This window comes from Carassius carassius, chromosome 5 (genome assembly GCF_963082965.1).
Source record: "Carassius carassius chromosome 5, fCarCar2.1, whole genome shotgun sequence".
NCBI lineage: Eukaryota > Metazoa > Chordata > Actinopteri > Cypriniformes > Cyprinidae > Carassius > Carassius carassius.
The window spans coordinates 31,768,849-31,796,769 of record NC_081759.1 but is presented as its reverse complement, the minus strand read 5'-3'; the positions used below and the strand labels follow the sequence as shown (position 1 = coordinate 31,796,769).

Genomic DNA, 27,921 nt, shown 5'->3' with positions numbered 1-27,921 from the left:
AGCACTACATTAAGACACCGCAGAGCGGCGCACGTCCCTTTTAATTCAAACAGGCAGCGTAGCCTGACAGTACTACGCTAGTCCCGCCTCTGTGAGTAAGTTGTAGCCTGACTGACAGCGCAGCCAACCAATGGAATGCATCGAATGTCAATCACAGACCGGCGGAGATTTGACAAGCATGTTAGTTTGAGCGGGTTGCCACAACAGTCAATGAAAATTCGACTGGCCACACTGAACCTTCGCCCGCAGTAGATGCCGAATGGCAGATACTCCCTGCTCTTCCCTGGGAGGGTGATTTGAATGAGCTGGATGTAAATGACGGTGCGCCACCGCACTGGAAGTCTAGATTTGTGTCGAGATTCACAGGCGCGCTCTAACGTTAACTGGAAACGCTGTTCTTGGGGAGCAGAAACAGAAGATAGCTGCACTAAACTACACCAGTGTTCAGGTTGGGTTTAATATCAGTGACTTTTTGACATAAAATGCACGGCGATGTATGCGTTAGGCAAAAGAGAAACACGACTTAAGTTAACACGTCTTGCTGGACTAAGATAGTCAATCATCAGTCAGACAACCCATCACTAAAATATATTTTTTATTCCGTAGCTTTCAGAAAACGCGCAATGTTTATATATATATATATATATATATATATATATATATATATATATATATATATATATGGGTTTACGTATATCGTTTCATATGTGTGTAACGTGCATATTTATATATGTGTGTAAAATAAGCCTAACAGAGCACATCAAATCCATTCAGCATCAGCTAAAGGCACAGTTTTGTCTGATGGTCATTTTGAGGTTTAAGAATGCTTCTGCTCTCTGAACGCACTAAAACCATGTTAACACCGTTCTGTCGTCTCTATTACCGTTACACGGTCCAACCTACAGTTTCATCTTTGACAGAGTCCCACAGAGTTGTCGTGTATTACCGCATCCTGGTCTGAGAAAGAGAAAGACAGCAGTCGTGTGAGAGCGAGGTAAGTCATTATAGATGAGACACCGGCTTGATGCTCTTGAATAAATGTATTTAGAAGTGCTGGATGGCTTCATGATGTGAAGTGTCACAGAAATGAGCGTTGTTGTTCTTCACACTGGTAAGTGATGTAGAACAACAGCGATCAGTCAATCAGTCCGTGTTCCTGGTCAATGAACGGAACGAGCGCTATTACGCAGAGACGCTCGCTGCCAAACGCTTTACGTTTAGTTTCGATACTCACCCTTTGTCTATTGTTTCTTTTAGTCCACCCAGATATTCGAGTCTGGTGTGATATTGTGAATGGAACCCGAGCCAATAAGTATCTCTGTATTATTATTGAATGAAGACGGTTGAAAAATCATTGGCTGTCGCAAGAATTACTGTATGTTCAAACTGGGTTGATTCTGTCCTGCAACAGCACGGGATTGAATTTTGATCTTTTTATTGTTCTCGATCAGGCTGCATCGGCCGTGCGTGCATAATCTAACTGTTTGTGCGAATTGTATAATATTATATATTGTATAGGGAGCTTCTTATGGTTGTGTTATGAACATGCATTCAACTTCAGATGAGGTCCCACGATAATCGTGCGGGAATAACTGACATCAGATGGCTGGAACCGAGAACAAAAAGAGATTTGTTGCAGACAAGCATATTATATATTGTATAGGGAGCTTCTTATGGCTGTGTTATGAACATGCATTCAACTTCAGATGAGGTCCCACGATAATCGTGCGGGAATAACTGACATCAGATGCTGGAACCGAGAACAAAAAGAGATTTGTTGCAGACAAGCATGTTTTCTCAGCATCAGCTCTCACACACATCATCTGTGAAAAGAGCCACCAGGTTGCTTAGCTGAAATGACGTCATGTAGACTGGCTTGTTATGGAAGAATGAGCTCGTGGAAGAAAAATATTTTTTTGTTACTATTGATACAAGTACATGAGTATTTTCTTATTTAGTTATTGACAATAATGGCTGTAGTCTATCTCAAAATATTCATTTAATTTGAACTTCATTGTCAATTGATTTTAGTTGCCTGCACCCTATTTAACAGTCAATATCAAAACGGCTGTTATTCAAGTATCTTAGTTTGTGCTAACATTGAGTACAACATTGTTAGTCTTCTATATCTTGAAGTCCACATTAAATCAAAATTGACCCTATTTACTTTAAACAAGATCCTCAACCACTCCCCACCAGCTATCATCTGATGCCAAGGAGGTGTGATAAAATCAAGACCCTCCCTCTATTTTTCTGATTCAAAATTCTGTTTCACTTAGAAATACATAAATACTGAGGGCGGTCACAACATGTGGTTCATACAGAAACATTTCCGGTTAGCTTGTTTTTTTGTTTTTTTTCGCCAGTGAAAATTGTTCCAAAATATCAAGCATTTTGTTTCAACTGTTCTGGAACAGCATATGTGAGTGGAGCAGAGAGATGGTGATTTTCCCTCCCATGCTAAAAACTTTGTTAGTTTACCACTTCCCACTCGAACCCGAGGCTCGGATTGAGCACCGTGTTAACCCCCCCTACATCAAGTGAACGATGCAAGTTTATATACTGAACAAAATTATGAATGCAACACTTTGGTTTTTGCCCCCATTTTTCATGAGCTGAACTCGAAGATCTAAGACTTTTTCTATGTACCCAAAAGGCCTATTTCTCTCAAATATTGTTCACAAATCTGTCTAAATCTGTGTTAGTGCTGGTCCGAAAACCAGTCAGTATCTGGTGTGACCACTAGAAAGTGTCACTCAGTCCAGTAGTGAGAGAAACCCTGCTCAGAGCAGTCATATAGAGAGCAGTCAATCAAATTTGTGTTGCATAAAGTACCATGAAAGTGTTTTTTTTTTTTTTTAGCTAGGGGAAAATTGCAAGCTAGTTTATAATTATAGCAAAGGCTCTCCCTCCCTTTGTTTGTGCCCTGTGTTATATAGGACACCTGTCCTATTTTCCTCTGCATTTACTTCTTAGTGACGTGACATTCAGCCAAGTATGTTGACCCATACTCAGAATTTGTGCTCTGCATTTAACCCATCCGAAATGCGCACACACACAGAGCAGTGAACACACACACACACTGTGAACACACACCCGGAGCAGTGGGCAGCCATTTATGCTGCGGCACCCAGGGAGCAATTGGGGGTTCGATGCCTTGCTCAAGGGCACCTAAGTCTTGGTATTGAAGGTGGAGAGAGAACTGTACATGCACTCCCCCCACCTACAATTCCTGCCGGCCCGGGACTCGAACTCACAACCTTTCGATTGGGAGTCCGACTCTCTAACCATTAGGCCACGACTTCCCCTTCAACGACTTCCCCTTCAACGACTATCACATTCCTGTGTGGATCCGAATACTGGTAACTGTTACCATGTTTTCATCCCTACCTCACTTTCACTCTCTTTTAAGTGCTGATGTTTCACAGTGACAGTTTTCCATTACCATGAGCAGTCATGTAGGCCTTTGCGCTAAGGTTAGTTGCATTAGTCAGCATATGTGTTTGTGTGACCTCTTTAACTCCGAGAGAGATTCTGGATTGCGGCTTTAATAATTATTACTTTTATTAATAATTTTATGTAATGACTGATCTTTTGTAGTATTATTTGTTTTTATTTGGACTTTGTATATCCAAGTAGGCTGGTCTTAGGTTGGTTCATAGTTACGGTCTACTCTTAACATATATTTGGTATATGCCTCAATGTCAGTGAAAGTCTGTTTCAGTACTATTAATAGAATGTGTTCAGTGATGCAATGACTGCAAAAAATTATATATTATAGGATATTGATTTGGCACAAGGTTAGTGGTTTGATTCCCCGGGAACACATGATAGGTAAAAATTGATAGCCTAAATGCACTGTAAGTCGTTTTGGATAAAAGTGTCTGCTAAATGCATAAATTTAATTTTAATTTAAAGTGTAGGTTACATACAGGGGCGTACATACACATACTGCCTCATCTTGCAGTTCTTTTGCTGCAGATGCATAGCTCATGCATTTTTATGTAAAGGAAAAGATATGTGGGTCAAGAGCACATCTCTGTGCAGACGCCTTTTACCACTGCTGGCTTTATACAAAGAACCATGCATGCGTTACCTTCATGAGACAAGCAGATCTTTCTTATACATGCTTCGTTTCCACATCCTCTTATCATTAATTCTCTAAAGCCCATCTTCCATTCATTCCTAGATTGCATAAATATGGTCTTAGTGGACAGGTTGTTTGTTTCAGCATAAGATCTCACATCCTCTGGTCTGAGTCTCTTGACTAATTCTATTCCGTAGCTCTGTGTTTATGTTCATCCTGATCTTTTCAGTTACCACTTGCTACAACCAGAAAATAGAGCTCATTCAAGCATTGTGTCAATATTGATCTGTGTAGTGATCAACAATAGTTATTGTAATATACTTGCTTGTTCTCAATGGGTGCCAATTGTCGTTTGTGTGTTATATGAATGTTGTGTGGCTATTGAGCATCATCTGACCAAGCTGAAGGTATACAAAATTAAGCTTTTAGAATACCTTTGTTAAATGGATACTTGGACTTTCAAAATGAACACTAGATATCCATGTAATAGTACTGCTAATAAATAATCAATAGAATACTTACAGAATAAATTTTGCAATTGTTTTCTGTAATGTAATTTATTTCTGTGATGGCAAAGCACAATGTTCAGCACCCATTACAGTGTCATATGATCCTTCAGAATTCATTCTAATATGCTGATTTGTGCTTTAATTTAATTTAATTTCTTTCCAGACAAATCTTATTGACCCCAAAGTTTTGAATTGTGCATGAAAATTAAAATGTGACATTTTTCTTTTTCTTAAAAGAACACATCACACTCATTTTAATCTACTCAAATCAAGTTAATTTAGACCTAACTAGTTTGTATTGATTTATAAAAACACATAAAGATCAACCTTATTGTTAAAAATATTTCATTTAGCCCAACTACAAATCAAGTTAAAAAATGTATTTAATACATTGTATCAATACAGTTTTCATATTTTCATAATTTTGATAAAATAACTTTTAAGAACTTCCATAAGCTTATCAATTTTAATATTAAACGGGAATACAACTGGATTGTCTTGTATTTTCTTGTTCTCCAGGCACATGGCAACTGTAGTATCTGTCTGATGCTGAAAAAAAGAGGATGCATTCAATTGAATCACTACAGACTTGAATGAATGGCAGCCTCTTGTTAAAAAAAAATGTGTACAACAGACAGCTTTTCCATTCAACAAATTTCTATTTGGTATGCAGAGACTGTGTAGCAGCAAACAACCACTGTGAAACACTGAATGTGCTTCCTTAATACAAGCATGTTCAGAAGACATGATGTTAGGTGAATATTACAGAGAATAATACATTCTTGTAACATCTGTGTGCACAATGTGTTCTTTTATTAATCACATTCCTGTGATCTATTATGCGCATACAGTATGTGACACTTAATGTTTTTATTAGTTATTTTATTTTATATATCAACTAATTAGAAATGCTTGTTGATAATTTACTGTTACATTATTTGGACTGTGGTGCAGTCAAGGCAGATTATAATACCTTTAGAAAACTATGGAAAGCTTAGGAGCCCTGAAAGTATCCTAATAGATCTACAGAATTTAGCAAATAATAGATGGCATATAGTATGCATACAAAAGAAACATTATTTTGTCAAAATACACTGCTGATTTTAAAAGGCCACTGTGTTTTTTTTAGAACCAGATTGTGTTGTTATCAGCATAAGGTAACAGGGCTTTGGTAACAAGCTAAACCTTGACCATTTGAGTAGAGTCAGCCCCCCCCCCCCCCCCATTTGTACACTAAAACAAATTCAGCATTTCAACATGGGTAATTTACAAATTCGAGCTACCTTCCATTGCAATGTTGCTCTTTTTTGATAGAGTTTGTACTGTATTGTCCAACCTTAGATAAATAACGGGTTTTTACTGTGCTAATAAATTAATTATTAACTGTTTAATTTGGGACATTATTCTTTTGGTGAAATATCCCCCAAAATTCTCTGAATCTGTTGACCGCATTTTTAAGGTGGGCTGAAATGGACCATACGTGGACCATGGTGAGCCATCTGGAGGCTGAGCAGGGGTGATGGACATGCTCAGGTCTTTTCCATTCAGACCACCTTGGACTGACAGCTGAATGTTTGTCTTACTATCCACTGGGTCTGACCACATGAATGCACACACGCATACATACACACGCATGTACAAGCTGACATTGTACACCGTTTCAGGCAATAAATGATGTTTCTCCCTGCAGTGGCTTCCAATGTCAGCCCAATTCATCATACATTACTTGCTCCTATTGGGGAGAATATGTCTTCAGCATACACATTTTCCATTTATTCTCACAGATGTGGAGCTTTCATCCATGATGCTTCATTCAAAATCATTGGTAAAGTTGAATTCTTGACTACATTGAGTCAAGGCTATTCAAGTTTCTTAACAGTTTAGCTTCTAGTTTTTTTTTCACAAAGCTTACTTAAATTCATGCCTTGTATATGCGTTATGGATATTTATTAACATTCATCCTCTTGTGTGGATTTCTCACCCATTCTGTCCTCACATCTGATCTGAGCAGTAAGCACTGCACATTCAGCCTTAGGTGTGTGTTTGTCACACTCCTGCTTTCTTACTTTCCTCTGTGCCTTTTACGTCCCTTCCTCCCTTTTCCCCCAATCCATGGCCACACACACACACACACACACACACACACACACACACACACACACACACAGACAGTGCCCAGTTCCTCTTGGTGCACATGTCCTCCCTATGACACTTCTGCACCACATTATTTTATCTCCTGTCACCACAGAGGGGACATGTGGGGTGTTGTTTGCTTTGGTTGACACCATATAGTCTTAGACAAACACATAAGCTAAGCCATATTCACAAAATAATTAATGAGTAAATACACAAATGGAAAGAGAAGTTAATTATTATTTTTCTTGTTGGTTAATGTGAAAACATGCTGATTAATTGGCCCCCTGTAAGAGCCAACCTTCTTCATTCTGCACAGAGCAGACTTTATGCTGTCTTTATAGTCCGTTTAAGCTTTGAGCTTGTTTCTGAAAAGGAAAGGCCTTTGAGATAACATATTCTTCAGCCAGGAAAGATCAGTGGGTGATGGTATATGTATCAGGCAGTTGGCAGGACCTGAACCTCCTCTGTCCTTTAGCGGTTTATTTATTTATAGTTGAAAGTAAACAATTTGAAGACATAAAGTCAGCATGAAATCAAATATATGTTTTTAGTTTTCAGATCATTTTAAATGCTATAAGGCAATTGATGTATTGTAAGAAAAATGGCTATTCATTTTAAGGTTTAAGATTACATTTAACAGTGCTATAAAATTATTAGCATTTAAAGATTAACTTAACACCATGTTCTAACCAGACACAATGTGATAAGTTTCCAGCAACCCAATTGCATCCTTGTCACACCAGATGCATTTACAACTAAAAGAATCAATCACAAATCACAGCCAATCAGGAGAATTTGTGGACAGACTCTTTCTGCAATTTAAATCATTGAATTAAATGATTTTAACATTATTTAAAATACACACTCAGTGGCTGTTGCAGTGTTTTCATATTTGGAATATGCTTATTTACATGAAGTTCCCAGTTTGAAAGCTATTATCTTAAATTTTTTTTAAAAAGCTAAGTTAATTATTAGTTGTTGCTTTCATTGTGACTCGTATTAAATTATTTTAATATGATACAAAATGCCATCAGTATCTGAGCTGTCAGCTGTGATGTTGCAGAAATTGAAATCATTGAAAAAATCCCTTGGAAGATAGTTTTTTTTTTAATGGCATCTTGCAACATCACTGTCCTGGACCAAGATTGGAAACAAAACATAAAAATGACTTCAAGCTTAATATATCTTGGTTTATTCATATCCATGAAGTTCATAGATTGATAAATGGATAACTTCAAAGGCTCAAGTGAAACTTTTGTTTTAACTCTGATGCAAATTCGTCAGACCATGTCAGTTGGTTTGGAGGTGGAATTAGTCCGTTTTTGTCAAAGCTGATTCAAACATCTGCCCACGTCACTGATTCAGATTCTTATACCCACAATACTGTATGTCAGTTCAGACTTCTGTGATGCTCTTTTAACTGTGATTCATAAAACTTGCACTGATGCCTGCTTCAACAGCGTGCTTGTGCTAAAGACTTGCTTTTGCATAACTCTGCCGACAGTCTGTTTTGAATTGCTTTTTTTTTGTATTGTTTTGTTTGCAGCAGCTGCCATGACAGGGGTGGGGGCAGAGGATGACATCCCTCTCTGTGAGAGGAAAACTGTCACTGACTTCTGCTATCTCCTGGACAAGTCCAAACAGCTTTTCAATGGCTTGAGGTCAGTCTCTTCTCAGCGTCTGAGCATGTTGCTGTTTATTTGTGGTCTTGTTTGCCTTCCAAATTGATGTCTGGGACCAATCCTGCAGTGACCTGATGTACACTTATTCTCAGCTCAATCTCTTTCTTTCTTGCTTGCTTGCTTGCTATCATTTGTTCATTTTTCTTTTTATTCTTGCTTTTGTTTTAATTTTTTTGTATGTTGTTTTATTGTTCATGTTTTCATACTTGCTTTTGCTTTAATTTTCTTTTTTAACTTATGTTCATTATTTTAATTTGTTTGTTTCATCCTTTTTTACTTTCACTTGTTTGTCCCATGATTTGTTGTATTTCTGTATTTGTTCTTATTTCATTCTTGCTTTTTGTTTTCTTTTTGTTTTTTTTGTTCATTCATTGTTTTTTTTCATACTTTTGCTTAATTATTTAATGTTTGTTTATTCTTTTGTTAATTTGTTTTTTGTTTCTTTGTTTTGATTTTTTTCACTGTTTGTCCCATGTTTTATTGTATTTCTGTATTTGTTCTTATTTCATTCTTGCATTTTGTTTTCTTTTTTTTTTTTCTTTTTTGTTCATTCATTGTTTTTTTTTCATACTTTTGCTTAATTTTTTAATGCTTGTTTATTCTTTTGTTAATTAGTTTTTTGTTTATTTGTTTTGATTTTTTTTTTCTCACTGTTTGTCCCATGTTTTATTGTATTTCTGTATTTTTTCATTTTCATTCTTGCGTTTGTTTTCATTTTTGCTTGTGCATTGTTTTAGTTTTTTCTCATTCTGTCTTTCGTTTGTCTTTTTCTTTGTTCATTTATTTATTTTTGTTTGCATATGACCCATGAGGAGTTCAGTTGAATACCAAAGTCAAGTTTTCTATTCTTGCAATACCCATAAATCATGCCTTTAACCACATAGTGACAGTGACTAATGTTATTATCAAATATGGTGACTTACGTAACACTGGAATGTCTTATCACAGTTGAGGCAACATTATTTAATAAGCAAGTCTAGTCGAGGCGGCCAAATCTTAATTAACCGACAGCGGCTTCAAATGCTTTTTAAATTTATGACAGCGTTGAGCACAACGCTTGGGCTGCTTTCAGACCACGAAGCTAATCGGAGTACCAGCGACAGAATCTAAAACCTTTGGCTGACATAAAGCTCATATTGCCATCACTATGAGTTACTGGAATCTCATATGAACAAAAAGTGAATGATGCTCGTATTTTAAGACGTGAAAGAGGATGTCCCCAACCCAGTTCACACAGTACAGGTCTACAGAATTCAGTCTCAAAATGTGTTAGAGTCGAGAAAATATAAAGAGGTAATTTACCCAAAAAAGAAATCATTTAGTCACCCTCATGTTGTTCCAAACTTGCATTACTAATTACTTGGAATGTGAAGCTAATGTCTTTTTGTCCATGCACTGAAGGTCTTTGGGGTTCAGTGTTGTTGGGACCTTACTGACTTTGAACATGAGGGTGAGTGTATATATAGACAGGATATTGATTTTGGGTGAACTGTTCCCTTTAAAAATACTTTATCTATAAACGAGCAGGTTCTAATGTCTCATCTGTGCTGTGCTTTATGTATGTGTTGATGTTTGCCTGTTCATCCGTAGGGAGCTGAGAGCCCTTTATATTTTCCAGTGTCTGGGTGAAGTGAGCTCAGTTTTACATCTGAATGAATCTTCCACCCCCTCATATCTGCCAGCATTTGTCTCTGCATTACACACACTCTTAAAAAATGAATCGCGCCACTTCATGTTTATCACCATTTCTCAGTGGCCAGTAGGCTGCGTTTGAGTTAATCAGTCATTTTTAGCTAAGACTATTTATAGGACAAGTATGTCAGTAGCTGTGGGCTCTATCTCTCTCTTTTTTAGCCTTCTCTCTTTCTTCTCCCATTCTTGTTTCTCTCTTTTCTTCTTGTCTTCACAATCTGTATTCCTTCCCTCCTCTCTTATCTTATCTCTGTTTCCATGTCCTGTCCTCATGTACAGGGTGTGTGTTTGTTACATTTGTATTGCATAAGCAACTGAGACTGCTACAGTCTAGGAAGTTGTTTCAAAGACGAACCCACATTCATATATTCACGCAGTAGGTTTTTGCGCATTAAGGAAATTTGTTTATTAACCTCATCAGTAGCAAAACAGGAACAAACAAAAACTGGCAAAAGATAAGGTAAATCAGGAAAGCAAACAGCACTCTTGCTTCTATGATATTGTTAAACTATATAATCTGATATAAATCTAGGACAAATACCCATGCTCATCATATCTTGAATATTAGAGAAATAAAACTTCACTCATAAGCAGCTACATCACGTCAAGTCGTTGTTCTGCATCATGTATGTCAGCAACTGCATGCAGTGTAAGACGGTGGACAGGTCTAGACAGGGCTGAGTGCATTAAAATTAGTTAATTTGGATTCACTATTTTTTTCATAACTAATCACACCAAATTAACACAAATCAACAGCACAGGAAAAGATTACAATTTCCTTGCCTTAAGGCTTTTAAATTTGATCTGAAATCTCTCTGAAATTGCTAAGCAATATACACATCTCTCCAACATATTGGGATACAGTTTGTGTATCACATTGCTAAGCAGAATCAACTAATGCTAAGAAAAAACCTTATGCTTCTACAGACATTTTTCTGCATTAGTATTGTAGCATTAGTCCAAGCATTATGATGCATTTGGTCCTCATTATTAATGCATGAAGGATTTCATATGATGCTCTGTATATAAATATGCATGAATATGTATTTATATTTTTTATACCTTAATGATGGCTTGTGTCTACACAAATACAGGTCTAGATGCTTGTTATGAGGCCACGCCCCAATGCCCTGTTTCTCCATGCTAATTAGGCTGTCTAACCAGTAGCAGCCTACTTTTGCTTAAGTTCAGTAATGAAACGGCTATTATTAATTGGTCTCATTTCCTTACCTAATAGTTCTACTCTATAGCACTCACTGTCTTTTACCTCATTGATATCTCTTTAGTATACAAGCTTGATTCAATAGAGACATTAATAGTGGCTTTTATTCTGACATTTTCATTTTCATCTTCACATTAATATTCTTTATCAGCATATAACAGAGTTTTTAAAAAATGCAGACATGTATACAAACACGTACAATACAGTTAAAATGTTTAGAGTCATTAAGAAATTATTTTTTTAATTTTATTCAGCAAGAACATCAGCAACATGGAAGACATTTACAATGTTATTTCAGTTACATACCATTTCATGTCAACTTTATATTCATCTAAGAATCCTGACAAAATGTATCCGTTTCCACAAAATATTAAGCAGCACAGCTGTCTTCAACACTGATAATAATAAAAATGTTTCTTGAGCATCAAATTATCATATTAGAATGATTTCTGAAGCATCGTGTGACAGTGAATACTGGAGGAACGGCTGCTGAAAAATTAGCTTTGTATTACAGGAATATACAGTATTACATTTTTCAAAATATATTACAATACAAAATATTTATTTTAAACTGTAACAATAATATTTCACAATATTGCTGTTTTTACTTCTTTTGAACCTGGACTTTATAGTTATGTTCAATTAATTTTTTTAATAGAAAATCAATGTATATTTTTATGTACAAATAATAAGTATATAAGAAAATGTATAATAAATATTTATATTAAAATATTTAAAAAATCTAATATATATATATTTTTTTATAAATATCAATAGAATTACTTACTGACAATATAGTGTTAGTAGACTTTTCTAAACTAACTTTTTTGTTAATGTCAGTTCTAGAGTAGTGCAATTAGCAAAACACTGGAGTATAAACGGCCTCAGCCATACAGCATGCAGGTATAATATTGCCATGTTACTCGACTACACCACATCTGACCCCATCTGCACACACCCCATCCTGGCTCCCTCCTTTCCTGTCTTCCCTAATTTACAGGTCTGTCCCTGGCTGTGCTCTGCCAGTGAATCTGTCTTATGAGCATTAATACTGTCAGAGAGGATGGAAAATTAATGGTGCATGTAGTGAAATTAAAGCCCTGCCTAATGACTGCACCTATCTCCTCCCTGACCTTGTCTCTCACAGTCCACAAGGGCACCGGGGTGAACCGTAAATCTCACAAAACAAAACATCTCTATAACCTTACACTTTGTGTGTGAATGCATATTATCAATGAAAGCATCGGAAATAAAATGTGCATGTGTTCACGCTACAGCCGTTTCTTCATGAATGAAAAGAGGTGTGTCTGTGCGTGGGTGTGTGTGTGTGTGTGTGCATGCATTTTGTGTGTTGGCTAACTCAAGGTTATGCCTGGACATGATTTATTTTTTTGACGTTAATTTTTGTCCCCACTCTTTTCCCTGAATGGCCTGTTACAGGTTCATAAAATATGCATCATCTACTGTAATGTGTGTGAGCGTGTGTAAATAAGGGCTTTTGCATTTATCTGCTGTATTCCTTCCCCAGTCCCTGCTTCTGTTGTCATAGCAACCCTCTGATAACAATAGGGCCTAGAGGTGTTTTGGGAGGGTTCAGGGGGAAATGGACGGGAAAGAAATAAAGAGTGAGTAGAGGCGGAGGAGGCAAAGGAGCTACTTCTCCAGCTGATTGCCATAGCTCATCAAATTCCTTCATATCATCGGCACTATGACTCACCACAGCCCTGCCCAAACACTCTCACCCACTCGCATTTTTCTGACTCTCTCTGATTGCTCTGTTTTTGTTCTCTTCCACCACCAATGTCTCAACACCATTGCTATGATGATGCTAATTAAGTGCATGACAGCTATGACCACTTATATTTGAAAGGTTCATCTGCTGTTGTCCACATGACGTCCTGCGGTAGGAGAGTCAAGGCAGAAGGGCAGAAATAGCTTATGTAATGATATGCGGCTATCAAGGTTGCGGGACTGGTTTGAACAAACTTAATATTGTAGCTAATAAAACAAACCGGTGATTAAAGCAGTGAGTCACAGGACCTTGATCATATTCACAAGGGAAATTAATTTGCGTAGAAGTCTGGTAATATAGGGAAAATAACATTTACCTCATATAGTCTCATTTGCAATGCAGTTATAAATGAATAAAAATAAATGATAACCTTTCAATGGATAGTTTATCCAAAAATGTGTTATTTATGCACCCTCATGTTCTTCCAAACCTGTATGACTTTCTTTTTTCTGTGGAACATGAAATAGATATTTTGAGAAATATCAGTATCAGTGATTGTTTTTTTTGTCTATATAGTGGAAGTTATTGGTCAATAAAACTGTTTGGTTACCAGCATTCTTCAAAATATCTTTTTTTGTTTCTATTGTAGAAGTTTCTATTTGATTGTTTACTACATACATTTGTATCGGATTAATAGTGTTAAGATTTAGTTTAGTTCACCCAAAAATGGAAAATCTGTCATGAATTACTCATCCTCATGTTGTTCCAAACCCGTAAGACCTTCGTTCATCTTCAGAACACAAATTAAGGTATTTTTGATGACCCTGTATAGACAGCATGGGAACTACCACTTTCAAGGCCCAGCAAGGTAGTAAGGACATCGTTAAAATAGTTTGTGACATCAGCAGTTCAACTCTAATTATTATAATATGCAAAGCTACAAGAATACTTCTTGAATGCAGATGCACAAACAAAATCTATATAACTACTTTATTCTGCAATTTCTTCTCTTCTGTGTTAGACTGCATTGTGCATTCACGAGAGTATTTTTAATGATATCCTTACTATCTTTCTGGTGCTTGAGCTTGGCAGTTGCGTTGCTGCCTATGGAGGGTCAGAAATCTCTCGGATTTCATCAAACATATCTTCATTTGTGTTCCGGAGATGAATGAAGGTCTTGCGGGTTTGGAAAAATGTGAGGGTGAGAAATTAATGACGGAATTTCCATTTTTGTGTGAACAGTCCCTTTAAGATAGTCAAGTTAGATTTATTTGTGCAGCAATTTATTAAGTACATGTTGTTTCAAAGCAGTTAACCGTAATAAACAAGAAAATAACAGTATTAAGGTTGCAAAGTTCTTCAATTATGAATTGAATATAATTTTAGCTGTAAAATGTTGTAATTATGGTTATTCAGCTATCATGGCTATCATTTGTAAATCCATTTTCAATCCCATATACTGATTGTACGAACACATAATTTTAATGGCTTTTATTCTTAAACTAATAAATTGATGCTTCAGTTCCAATGAATTTGGAGAATGCATTATTGAACTGAATTTGGCTGTGTGTCTGTTGTTTGTTCTCTCGCACTCCTGCAGGGATCTGCCTCAATATGGACACAAGCAGTGGCAGTCCTATTTTGGTCGAACATTTGATGTATACACCAAGCTGTGGAAGTTTCAGCAGCAGCACAGGTCAGCCCTCTAGATGGATCTATTTTTGAAACAGAAAGGTCTGTTTTTACCAAAAGCACAAAAATAAAGCAGGTTTTTTGGCTTAGAACTACATAAGACTGAAGTTTTAACATGCTTGATCCAGTGGCGAGGCCAGTGAGTGGACCTTGGTGAAATAGGGTGGACCTCAGTGCCTTTGGCTTTTGGATGAAAAAGAAAAAGGCCACAAATATGAGCTGAAAATATATGCCTAAATGGAAAATAAAACTATGACTAGAAAATGTGATGTTAAGCAAAGTATATAACAGATAGACTGGAGATATATTTTGTTGAAAAGATCTCAACTAGCAGAATACAAGCATAATTGTTTCAGGACATCAAACAATACCAAGTACATGTGAACAGTATAGGTTATGAATGTGAAATTTGGGCTGTGTTTTGGTTTGCAGCTTCACCAAATATTAGCAAACAATAGAAGATTGAGCGCTCTTGCATTTACCATTTTTCATAGAATAGCCTAGAAGCACACAACTGGAAGATCGACACTCATGCACCGGGATCTTATTAATTCTTTACTAGGGTTGTGCAGTATTGACTATGATATCTCAATATTTTCTGGGATTTTATCAGTAACGCAAATTAGACAGTTATTTTGCTGAGTGTGTTATTGTGCTGGTATCCAAAGGACTACCGTGGACAGCTGACTCCTAAATTTTTGTTATTCTTCATATTCTGTGTGGTGATCAGTTAACAGCAGTGATAGAAATTAATCTTTTCCAATAAGTTGAAATTAATTTTTACCTTTTGTGGGCATTTTTTACCTTTTATACAGCCATTTTTTATCTTCTAAAAGTGTGCATCACTTTTTGAGTCAAATCTTTACATTTAATCAGTCATTTAGAATAATAGACATTTTGGCTGTTAGCTATGGAAGCATATGGGTAGCAATATTCAATTTGGAATGTAATATGCAAAATGACAATGCAATATGTAAAATGGCAATACATTTCTGTATTTACATTTACATTTTCCAATATATTTGTGCAACGTTTGGTGCAAAATGAAAATTAAATTACAGAATTTTAATTTGCCATTTCACACACTAGTTTTAATATGTAAAATGAATACTCATTTTAACGCTTTATAAGTTACAAAATGAAAATGTATTACAGAAATGATTAGATATGTCTAACATGTTCAAGCAAAAACTGTGGCAAAATTATTATTCAAATTATATTTTTCTTAATTGCATTAACACTCACAATCAAGACACTTATGATTGCATTTTCATTCAGTGTCCCGCAATGAATGTAGCAAAATTCTATGTGCACATTGAAAATGCATTCCGAGCCGATCACCTGTCCGCCGCCTCCCGCCATGTCAATCACTGCGTGAACAAGGCGGGGCTTGCAGAAGGTCAAGAGACTCCATACTCAAGAAGAGGATTCAAGTGAGAGAACATGGAACATGCGGCATTGTAATGTCTGAAACCACCGCTCACTGTTAATTAGCATAATATTTGAATCAGATGTAGCTGGACACATAATTCGTGCTGCTTTTTGGTTTCAGACATTACAGTGCCGCACTCGCACTGACTCTTATTCTGTCTGAAAGAATGAAAAGACCGAGCTGAAGGTGGAGCGATTCCGACCAATCAGATGAAAGCAGCGTTTCAGCTCCGCCCACAAGTGCAAATGAAATATTAAACCCATAAACCGAAATGATCAAAACGTAGACAGACCAACTGTCTTGTCCATGTTCTCTCACTTGAATCCTCTTCTTGAGTATTGAGTCTCTTGACCTTCTGCAAGCCGGGGGGGGCGGACACGTGATCGGCTCGGAATGCATTTTCAATGTGCACATTGAATTTTGCTACATTCATTGCGGGACACTGAATGAAAATGCAATCGTAAGTGTCTTGACTGTGAGTGTTGATGCAATTAAGAAAAATATAATTTGAATAATAATTTTGCCACAGTTTTTGCTTGAACATGTTAGACATATCTAATCATTTCTGTAATACATTTTAATTTTAATTTTGCAACTTATAAAGCGTTAAAATTAGTATTCATTTTACATATTAAAACTAGTGTGTGAAATGGGAAATGAAAATTGTAATTTAATTTTCATTTTCATTTTGCACCAAACGTTGCACAAATGTATTGGAAAATGTAAATGTAAATACAGAAATGCATTGCCATTTTACATATTGCATTGTCATTTTGCATATTGCATTCCAAATTGAATATTGCTACCCATATGCTTCCATAGTTAGCAAGCAAATTAAATCAGTATTGACAAACTTTATCTTTGCAATGCAATGAAAACAGAAGCTGCATTAGAAGTGGCATTTAGGTGTATTTACACACTGTTTTAATGCAGCTCAGAGGGATATGGAATACCTGCAGTTACAAATGCATAAATAATGTTTTGATATTTTAAACATAAAACGTAAAAAAACAATGCTTGAAATTATTCAAAAAATGAAAAGATACATTAATACCATTCATTCATTCAGGAACGAAACACCGTCATGTTGCTCAGAGACACAAAACAGTACTGTAGCTATGTTTGCAATTATTTTTGTTGTCGAAATAGAGCATTAACTAACTTCTTGTTTATTTGAACTGTTGTAAAAATCAATATCATATTTGCAATTATGCTGATTTTTGGAGAAAAATTGCACTCTTTTGATTGATTTATGAAATTATACATTTTCTGCCCCCATATATTGAATTTTGTGGTTATTCTAAATGCATTTTAATAGACTGAATCATGCAGTGAAAGAACACTCTAAATTCATACACGCATTTGTGTTTTGTTAGGTTTTTTGCAATATACTCGATAGTGTCAAATCACACAAAGTTAAAACAACAATTAAGATATGGCTTGATCAAACTTCCCTCTGATGGCTCCTTTGCGCCAATGATGTCAACATTAATGCCAGATGATTTCTTATTTGGTTTTTCATTACTGGAAAATAGACAAGTCCTGGACAACCGGTATGGTCTCAAGAGGTGGCAGATAGGTGAAGTGGCCTCAAAAATTGGCCAGCTGTACTACCATTACTAGTAAGGATCTTTTTTAACACAACTCTTTATTCAGCTTGTTTGAAACCATGTATTTTAGATATATATATATTTTTTTTACGCACAATTTTTTTTTATATCTTCTTTAGCCTCCGCACTTCAGAAACAAGCTACCTTAATGAAGCCTTTTCCTTTTATTCGGCCATTCGCCAACGATCATATTACCACCAAGTCAACAAAGAAGACAGGTGAAAAGAAGCTGCAGTGCAATGAACTGTGATGAGCAAAGTTTATACTTTTTTATTATCATTTAATATGTTCTTGAAAGTTCTTTGAATATACTTATGAGCAAAAGTAAAGATCTCAAAATTTATGTATGATGTGGTCTTCAGTTCATTAATTTTGCCCTGTGTCCTTTGCACAGGCCAGAGCTGGTTGTAAAAAAGCTGAGGTATTATGCTCGCTTTATCGTTGTTTGTCTGTTGCTCAACAAGATGGACCTGGTTAAAGTGATGGTCAAGGTAAGTCATGGACAGCAGACCAAACAGACCAGTTACACATTTTTAATCCATGGCTCACTATAGATATTCAGTTGAACAGAGTTTCTTGCCAAAAGATCAGTCAGCAGAGACAGTCTGTTGGCCACTTTTGCAGTTGGAATTAATACAAGATTCATGCCTCATCAATTTTGGCACCATTTAAGAAAATTACCCTTATACATTTTGTATTTTTTAATGTTATGTTTAGTTTTACAAAGGACTTATCCCTAAATGCACTGTTTATGAGAATAAAAACACAGTAGGGTATATATGGGTGTGTCTGAGACCATCTGTGGTGTCTTTTTCTGCAGGAGCTGTCTGAAGAGATTGAGGACTACACCCAACGCTTCAACACAGAGGACCAGTTAGAGTGGAACCTGGTGCTGCAGGAAGTAGCTGCTTTTGTGGAGGTGAGATTGTAATTTTTTTAATGGCTCTTGCAGTGCATAAAAATGCTTAGTATTGTACAATTAAAGTCACAGTGAAACACAATTGACAGCTCATATTACTTCCATAAAATGTTGGCTTGCCAACTGAAAAAAATAAAAATAGGATGTAGTTGTAGAATTTTTTTCTACTTACTGTTGGAGTATTCAATCAGTTGGAGTACTGTTAGAAACCTAATAATATATAAAACAAAAAACAGATTTATTTTTACTATTAAAAACTATGAATGTCATTATAAAATAATTGTAATTAAAAATAATTTATATAATTAATTTAATATTCAGTATTCAGTCCTAAAAAACACATTTTATAAAGTATTTTCTTACAACTTTTTTTAGCGGATACAGATCTTGGTTAAAAACACTGTTCTTCATGACAGGTGGTTGGGGGGAGGGGCTGAAGCACATGTGGTGAAATTTAGATTTTTTTCCCCATTGTAATAATATACACCAATAAATTACACTACTGTTTAAAAGCTTGAGGTCTGTGTTTTTTATTATGTTTTTGAAAGAAGTCTCTTATGCTCACAGCGGCTGCATTTATTTGATCAAAAATACAGCTACAACAGTAAGTTACATATTACTAATATTTAAAATTGTGATCAATATTGACAGCAATTGTGCTGCTTTTTAGGATTCTTTGATGAAAAGAAAGTTCAAAAGAACATAATTTACGTGAAATAGGAAATTTATGTGACAAATGTCTTCACTGTAACACTTTAGTATAGGGACCAATTCTAACTATTAAAGGGATACTCCATCCCAAAAGGAAAATTTTGTCATTATTCACTTACCCCCATGTCGTTCCAAACCCGTAAAAGCTTTGTTCGTCTTCAGAATACAATTTAAGATAAAAAAAAAAAGGGAACGAAAATCAAATACACTTTTTCAGTTTTTGCATTATATGTAGGTTATGTTTGCTAATGCAAGAATTTCATTTTGAAACATGATAATTGCTATTTATCAGCATGCATAATTTTAGACAATTATCCAAGAATTATGTGCAAACAGTAAACAATTGGACCTACTAAAAAATGTTTATGTCAGAATGGGAATTAGTTTAAGGCGAGCGTGAGCGGAATATTAACGGAGCGCTTGCTTGGGCGGTTGAGCGACTGAGTGGCGCGCGTGTCCATAGAGCGGAAAATGAGCGTCACACCACTCCGCTTCGCTCACATGCTCTGTCCCATAGACTGCCAAATAAATAACAGTGTCAAGGTCCAGAAAGTATGAAAAGCATCATCAGAATAGTCCATCTGCCATCAGTGATTCAACCGTAACATTATGAAGTGACGAGAATACTTTTTGAACACAAAGAAAACAAAAATAAAGAATTTATTCAACAATTCCTCTCCTCTGTGTCTCTCCAAATCAGCATAGCGCCATTTTGGCAAATCTGAGCTGTACGCAGATGGCATACACGTTGCGTTATTTGCTTTACATTTACATTTACATTTATTCATTTAGCTTTCAGACCAAAGCGTAAATAGACGTAAGAAACTTGTCCTTGTGGTGTGACTGATACAGAAGAGCATACACCATCTGCGTACAGCTCAGATTTGCCAAAATGGTGCTACGCTGATTTGGAGAGACACAGAGGAGAGGAATTGTTGAATAAAGTCATTATTTTTGTTTTCTTTGTGTACAAAAGAAGAAAGATGGCAGATGGACTATTTTGATGATCCTTTTAATATTTTCCTGGGCCATGACACTGTTATCAGTCACAAGCCTCCTGGTTTCCATTCAAAATATCTTAAATTGTGTTCCGAAGATGTAAAAAGCTTTTACGGGTTTGGAACGACATGGGGGTAAGTGAATAATGACAACATTTAAATTTTTGGGTGGAGTAACTCTTTAACTAGTTGCTTATTAGCATGCCTATTATTAACATATAGGCTGTTTATTAGTACTTAAAAATCACATATTGTGCATGACCGTATTGTATATTCCTAATCCTACCTAATACCTAAACTAGCTTACTAACTATTAAGAAGCAGCAAATTAGGAGTTTGAGACAAAAGTTTTACTTACTGGTTTCTTAATGGCAAGAATTGGACCTTAAAATAAAGTGTTACCCTTCTGATCAATCCTTGCTGAATAAAAGTTAAATTACTGAATGATAGTGTATTGTAAATCAGGTTCATCTTATTGCTTTACCGGAGAAGTGAGTCAAATGTGCACACTCAAAAGCACAATATCTCAGATGTTATAAATTGGTCTTTCTACACAACCTTTATAGTTATGTAAAGTACAGATTTAGTACGCTCTGTAAGACTTCGGACACTGTTAATGACAGATATTCATATTGTCTTGACATTTGTGTCTTTCTTTTGTACGGTTTCTCTATCTACACAGGCGGATCCTCTTATGATCCTAAATGATGACAATGTCGTGGTGGTCATATCCAATCGATTGCAGGAGGGAGGCGTGCCCCCTCTTGAACAGGGCATGGTGGTTGGCCAGCTCACCTTGGCAGATGCGCTCATCGTTGGCAACTGTAACAATCAGGTGGGAGTACAGTACAGCAAAACACCTAGCAGGCTGAACAAGTTACATAATATGTCAAATTCAAGTGGTGCTTTCTTATGTAAATGATCAGGCACTTCAAACTTGCCATGTAGGTCATAATAACAAAAGAGTTTTATTGTAGTCCAGGTTTTGTAATGGATGAATTTGATCTGTTTTATAGGTGAAGTTTAGCGAGCTGACCATCGATATGTTTCGTATGCTGCAAGCGCTTGAGAGGGAACCAGTGAACCTGGCTACACAAAGCTCCAAGCCAGGGACACTTGTAAGAGAAGACTCTTACACTCTCCCTGTCACTCTCTATGTTGAGTGTTTCTGAGTATTTCCACCCCTACTCCCTTGCTATTTCAGTACTCTCTCACTGTTGTTTCTCACTCTGCCTGCTCTCAGTGTCTTTCTATCCCTCTCTCACTCATTTATCTCTCACATTATAGGAGCCCAATGAAAAGCCGGCCAAGAGAGAGAACCCTCATAAATATCTCCTCTACAAACCAACCTTCAGCCAGCTCTACGCTTTCCTGTCTGCCTCCTTCAAGGTTTGGCTGATGTCATAGCAGTTTTAAGCCCCTGTCAATTTATTGTCAACCCATCCTGATTTGACTCTATATTGCATCAAAACCTTGGAGCAAACATGGTGATTAAGCTTAAAACAAATGTGCCATATATTCTGAGCTAATGTACTCCTAAATGACAAATTTTACTTTTAGCAAATATTGACTACAGTTCAAAAGGTTTTTTTTTTCTGTTAAAGAACATTATTCATATATTCATCATAAATGCATTCAATTGATCAGCAAATACTGTTTGTTTATTTATTTATTGGCTGTTCTTTTGAACTTGTCTCAAAAATTTGTTTCCACAAAAAAGCAGCACTATTGTTTTTAACATTGATGATAAGAAATCTTTCTTCAGTTCCAAATTAGCATATTTGATATCTGAAAGAACATGTGACACTGAAGACTGGAGTAGCAACTGCTGAAAGCATCACAGGAATAAATTACATTTGAAAATGTATAGAAATAGAAGACCGTTATTTCAAATGGTAATCATATTTTACAATGTCAATGGCTTTTTTTGTGTATTTTTGATCAAATAATGCCTTGGTAAGCCTAAGAGGATTCTTTCAGAATTATTTTAAAATCTTTCCGACCTGAACTTTTGAACAACAATGTGCCTAATTAAAATGTATGGTCTTTCTCTTGAGCAAAAACACACCAAAGATAGCTTTTACTTCACAGATTTATCTCCAAATAAATGATCACAAGAATGAGAACGTTCGTACCTCTAAAATGTAAAACTTACAGCTAGACTAATTCCTTTTGGCTATTTAAAAAAGGGAGGAGCCTTTCATATTAATTTCCCAAACAGTAGGAAAACACAGTTTTCAGTAGGAAACACATTAGAACAGCTCATCAAATGATTTTATGGGGCTTTTAAAGCCTCAGGATCATATTACAATTCAAGAGTGAAGGGCAAAGATAAATAAAACCACTGTTTTTCTGTCCAGTTATTGCATTCTGGTTGTCTATCCTGTGTGCTAGTTTGGGTTGTGTTGTCGAGTGACATCTTATGTGAGAGTGTGCGTGTAGCAGCATGGCAAGCTAACGGGGTGTTAGCGTGTTACTATTTGCACCTCAAGAGTGCGAGGAAAAACCCACACGCACACATGACTCAAGATACTTGTGTGCTTTTGCTTTGTAGCAGTTCATTTTTAACTCTCAGACACCCCTATTTTTAGGCTGTTTTCCATCTTGCTTCATGTTTTGTTTAGATAAATAATGGCAAGTAATTGTCACAGGCAATTGCATGTGCTTTTTCTTTTAACCATTTCCTGTCAGTAGCTGGTCTGTGTGTTTCTCTGTTTGCAAAGGTGAATACTTCCTCTAGTTGACGTGTAGCACTTAGCGTGACACTGAACTTAATAATTAGCTTTCTGTGACACTGCTTTACCATTTGTGTCATTGTGAATGTTCTGATTAAATTAGCTGATTTAATGGATTCATTTTTCTGTTTTAGTCATTTTAAAACCGTCATTTTAAAATTATAAAAGATTTTCACTGATTCTTTTATTGCTAGGAACTGCCAGCCAATAGTGTCCTGCTGGTGTATCTCTCTGCCACTGGAGTGTTTCCTGCTGGACGCTCAGAGTGTGAAGGTACGCTGAGGTGTTTTAGAACCGTTGATCTTAAACCAGATGATCTCGAATATTGTTCTCATATATTTACATAAATATCTACTAATTACCAGCACTATTGAAAGCTGCTCAGCTAATCAAATTAGGGGATTCAAAAATGTGTATAATATCGTATATATCATATGTATATATAAATGTCCTTAAAAATCTTTCTGACCCCACATTATTTTAAACATAGTGTTGTAACCGAGCAAACAGAAGTTGATCCATCTAGAAAGTTTTAGGCTCCCATGATGCTTCATTTTGATGAGTGATCCAAACAGGAAGGAGTCAAATCTGTCCCACTGATATTATTTAACATCACCACTTCTTTATGTACAGGACCTTATGATTTTGGAGGTGTCCTGACCAATACTAACCGAGATGTGGTAAACGGTGAGATGGTGCAGAAGAGAAACCAGGCACAAAAGGAGATGCACTGGTGAGCCTTCATTGACATCCATTCTGTGCTAGTCTGCTAGAACCTAAAACCTGCTTACTACATGCTTGAGACACCGAGGTGTTATTTTAACACACATGTATGCGCAAATGTGTGCTTTTCAGTCTCCACCCAGGAGACCTTTTCCCCTTCACCAGGAAACCTCTGTTTATCATTGTTGACTCATCCAACAGCACAGCTTATAAGGTGAGACATCAGCTCCTGTCTCCCTTTCCTTGTCACTCTCACATTTCATCCATCATTGCAGCATTCTTTGATATCATGAGGCCATTTATTATTCAAGAGCAGCCATGTGGTTGTTCTATAAATAAGACTATCTGACTTATTAAAGTGAAGTGAAGTGAAGTGACATTCAGCCAAGTATGGTGACCCATACTCAGAATTTGTGCTCTGCATTTAACCCATCCGAAATGCACACACACAGAGCAGTGAACACACACACACACTGTGAACACACACCCGGAGCAGTGGGCAGCCATTTATGCTGCGGCGCCCGGGGAGCAGTTGGGGGTTCAATGCCTTGCTCAAGGGCACCTAAGTCGTGGTATTGAAGGTGGAGAGAGAACTGTACATGCACTCCCCCCACCCACAATTCCTGCCGGCCCGGGACTCGAACTCACAACCTTTCGATTGGGAGTCCGACTCTCTAACCATTAGGCCACGACTTCCCCAAACTAGAATAAACATGAGAATATTTAGCAGAAATAGACCTTGTAGTAAGGATACCATTGTAGGGTATTATTTTCTTTTTCTTTTTTTTACTCATATAGGGATCACCCTTTGTTTTTGTCCCTCCTCAACTGATTTTCTATATTTGGCTGCATACTTCAGTAATGGAGCGCCCCCTTGTGTGCATTTTATAACACATTCACATTTTGTACTAGTAGAGCAAATTTACTGTCAAAAATGATTTTTCATGTGACTCTAGTTGACTTCTTCCTGTCTTTCTACAGAATTTCTCCAATCTGTTTGGCCAGCCACTTGTTTGCCTGCTTTCTCCAACAGTGTATCCGAAGAGCATGCAAGGTCTGCTTTTTTGTTGTTAGGAGACAGGAAACATTTTTTATATTTGCTTGACATTTTTTTGTTCTTCTCTTTGAAGAGGAAAAGTCTGTTATTTATATACTGAGCATCTACTGTATTTTTAAACTCTTGTTTTCTTCTTTACTCACAGACCAGTGTCAGCGTGGGAGTCTATTTACTCTTTTCCTTTACAACCCCCTCATGGGCTTTCTGTCTGTGTGTGGACTGAGCAGCATGCGCTATGGATTGTGGGAAAAGGCCCAAGAACTCCTACGGAAGGTTTTCCATGACATTGGCCAGATGATCACGAGTTCCCGAGTTATAGGTAATGCCAGTATGTGCCCCTTTTTAACGCTTCCATTATTTTTTTACATATCAATGACAATGTTGGACTAAATAACAGACAGACATTTCATAATTTTCCTTCCAGATCAGGCCTATCTGCAATTTTATGGCGATGAATTTCTGCGTCTGCTCATGATCCGTTTTGTGTTCTGCTGCACCACACTCCGATTACACAAGCATTTCCAGGTGAGACTGAACTAAATAAATAAATATTATGTTAATATAATAAACACATTAGTGTGATTAGTAATGATCTGTGAAATAAGTCATATTTATCTCATGAACCAGAATAAATGACTATTAAATAATGAATAAAAATGAAATATATATTTTTTGGATATGAGGTAATGCAGCTCTTAAAAGTTCTGGGAAACAGACTGATTCCATTTCTCTGTTGGCTGCTATTCTCAAAATTGAGCTCTAAATCCATTCTTTTTCGCCAGCAGGAAATCGACTTCTATTGAGATCCAATTGACTAATATCTTGCTTTTAATATCAATCATCCCTTTTTTCTTGCTGCCTTATTTTTTTATGGACAAAAAACACTGATCAACAGCCATTTGTACCCAGTGTTTTTAGTGTTATCTAAATCTACAACCATTTCTACAATGTTTTGATTAATGAAGCTTAAATTAAATATAAATATTAGATGAGAAACTTAAAACAACTTAAATTTAAAATTGACTTTTAAGAGATAGTTCAACCAAACAACAGTTGAAACCTGTAAGACCTTCATTCATCTTCAGAACACAAATTAAGATATTTTTGATGAATTCCAAAAGCTCTCTGACCCTCTGTAGACATCAAGGATCCTAACACGATTAAGCTCCAGAAACATAGTAAGGACATCATTAAAATAATCCATGTGACATCTGGGGTTCAACTGTAATTTTATGAAGCTATGAGAAGACTTTTTGTGCGCAGATAAAAAAAAAAACTATGCAACAATTTGTCTCCTCTGCATCACCCTGTTGCTATTTTGGAGAGCATCACATACGTAAACAATATATGCAACATATGTATGCAGATACGTTATTTACATTCAGATCAAAGTGTGGGGTGTGGAATGATATGAGGGTGAGTAATTAATGACAGAATTTTAATTTTTGGGTGAACTATCCCTATAAGGTATTAATAAATACTGTAATAGTATACAGATAATACTTAACATTTCTTGTATCCCGCAGTCAGGCATCTGGTTAAGTATTAAATGCATACAAAGCTCTATCTATTTCTAAACTGTATTAAACTTAGAAGTAGATATAATGCACTGAAAAATGATAATTTAAATAAAATATACATTTTTACATACAATATACAGTGTTGTAGTATTGTGACTTTTCCAGAGTCACATTGTACAGTATACCTCCTGGTGGCACTATACTTCACAGTTGGAGGACAACTAACTGACAGCTGCAAGCACATTTACAAGATATTGTCACAGAGCAGCTGCATGAGAATATTTCTGTGTGCTTGTTACAGGAAGCGGGGAGTTTTCCAGAATCATACCCGCCCCTGCCCAAACAGGAGATGGTGGAGAGCAGCCTTCTACAGAAACATGTGCTGGAGCTGGCGGCCATGTTGGATGTGCAAAACCTCTTCTCTGATGGCATGTTGGATAACTATTGACCACATAATGGCACCATGCCAACCTGCAGACACACGCACACACGCTCATGCCCATACACACACAAACACAAGTTTTATGTAGGATCTTCTGAATAAGCTAGTTGTTTAACCTAATCTCATTAGATCTAGATACGGTAGTTTAATAACTATTCAAGACAAAATATCTCATCTTTGTGGGCAGATATTTCAAATTTGTCGAGTTCACATGTATTTTTAGATTTTAAGGAGCTACACACACCCAGATGCGAAAGAGTTGCTCCCAACATACAGAAAAGTTTACTACATGCATGTATCATGTGAGTGTATGAGCGCAGGCACATGGGCGTTCAGACCTGTTGAGGGCAGCTATCACCGTTTCTGAAGGTGATAAGAGAGCACAAGAAGAAAGGAGACTTGGAAACATTTTTTATGTGAATCTGTGTAATTCCAGGGAGATTCTTCCAAAAAGATGAGCCTACTGCTTTGGCAAAACACATTTTGGAGAAGGATGTTTTCCTTCTCAAAACTTTGCCTCTGCAACGTTTACACAAAATTTTTCCATAGGGAGCGTGTTGCATGTTTGCATTTCTTTGCTCCATCTTGGCATTTCTGTTTGTTTTTCTATCTTATTGTTCGTTTTTCTATCTTGACACAAATTCCACAGACTTTTGCCTGGTCTTTTGAAGGAGGCCCTCCACGCTGTGCCTCTTTTTGGTTATTTCGGTCATCAGGTAATTAATTAATGCTATGTGGACACCAGAATCTCCATTTTTATTGAGCGTTGATTCTTTTTAGCATGCCTTGGTAGTGTGGTAAACCCATACTTGGATATCTGATGTAATAACCTAAAGTCTTATTCCATGTGTGCAGTGGACACCAATAGCCAACAGAGTTCTCTTTTATAGTGTCACAGAGACATACAGGCGTCCTCCTGTATAGAAATTACAAATTTGTGTATGTATCTATATATAAATATATGTATAGTTCTATAAGAAGTCAATGTGATGCAGAGAAGTGTGTCTGTCTGGGTTGTTCGT

General features: G+C 36.4%; 1 protein-coding gene across 3 annotated transcripts; it reads left to right on the top strand.

Moving 5' to 3' along the window:
- The first annotated feature begins 46 nt into the window (after positions 1-46).
- LOC132141278 (protein SCAI-like) lies at positions 47-27,884 on the top strand. Of its 3 annotated transcripts, none has more exons than XM_059550649.1 (18): positions 47-448; positions 921-994; positions 8,282-8,393; positions 14,661-14,756; positions 17,720-17,806; positions 17,914-18,012; positions 18,189-18,285; positions 18,615-18,713; positions 21,105-21,257; positions 21,439-21,579; positions 21,710-21,811; positions 23,352-23,430; positions 23,791-23,890; positions 24,013-24,094; positions 24,862-24,934; positions 25,083-25,256; positions 25,362-25,462; positions 26,759-27,884. In XM_059550649.1, exons 3-18 carry the CDS (start codon positions 8,287-8,289, stop codon positions 26,903-26,905), a joined length of 1,737 nt encoding a protein of 578 aa, XP_059406632.1. In that variant the 5' UTR covers positions 47-448; positions 921-994; positions 8,282-8,286; the 3' UTR covers positions 26,906-27,884. The 3 variants fall into 3 exon arrangements, with proteins under 3 accessions (XP_059406632.1, XP_059406633.1, XP_059406631.1); XM_059550650.1 differs by having other exon boundaries at positions 8,279-8,393; positions 21,439-21,540; XM_059550648.1 differs by having other exon boundaries at positions 8,279-8,393.
- The last annotated feature ends 37 nt before the right edge of the window (positions 27,885-27,921 follow it).

What these genes read in the sequence shown, in the direction of transcription:
- LOC132141278 (XM_059550649.1), top strand. Translation starts at nt 8,287, where the DNA reads ATGACAGGGGTGGGGGCAGAGGATGACATCCCTCTCTGTGAGAGGAAA. An exon ending in TGGTTAAAGTGATGGTCAAG is followed by an intron (nt 18,286 to 18,614) that starts GTAAGTCATGGA and finishes CTTTTTCTGCAG; the next exon opens with GAGCTGTCTGAAGAGATTGA. An exon ending in CTCTCCCTGTCACTCTCTAT is followed by an intron (nt 21,580 to 21,709) that starts GTTGAGTGTTTC and finishes CTCACATTATAG; the next exon opens with GAGCCCAATGAAAAGCCGGC.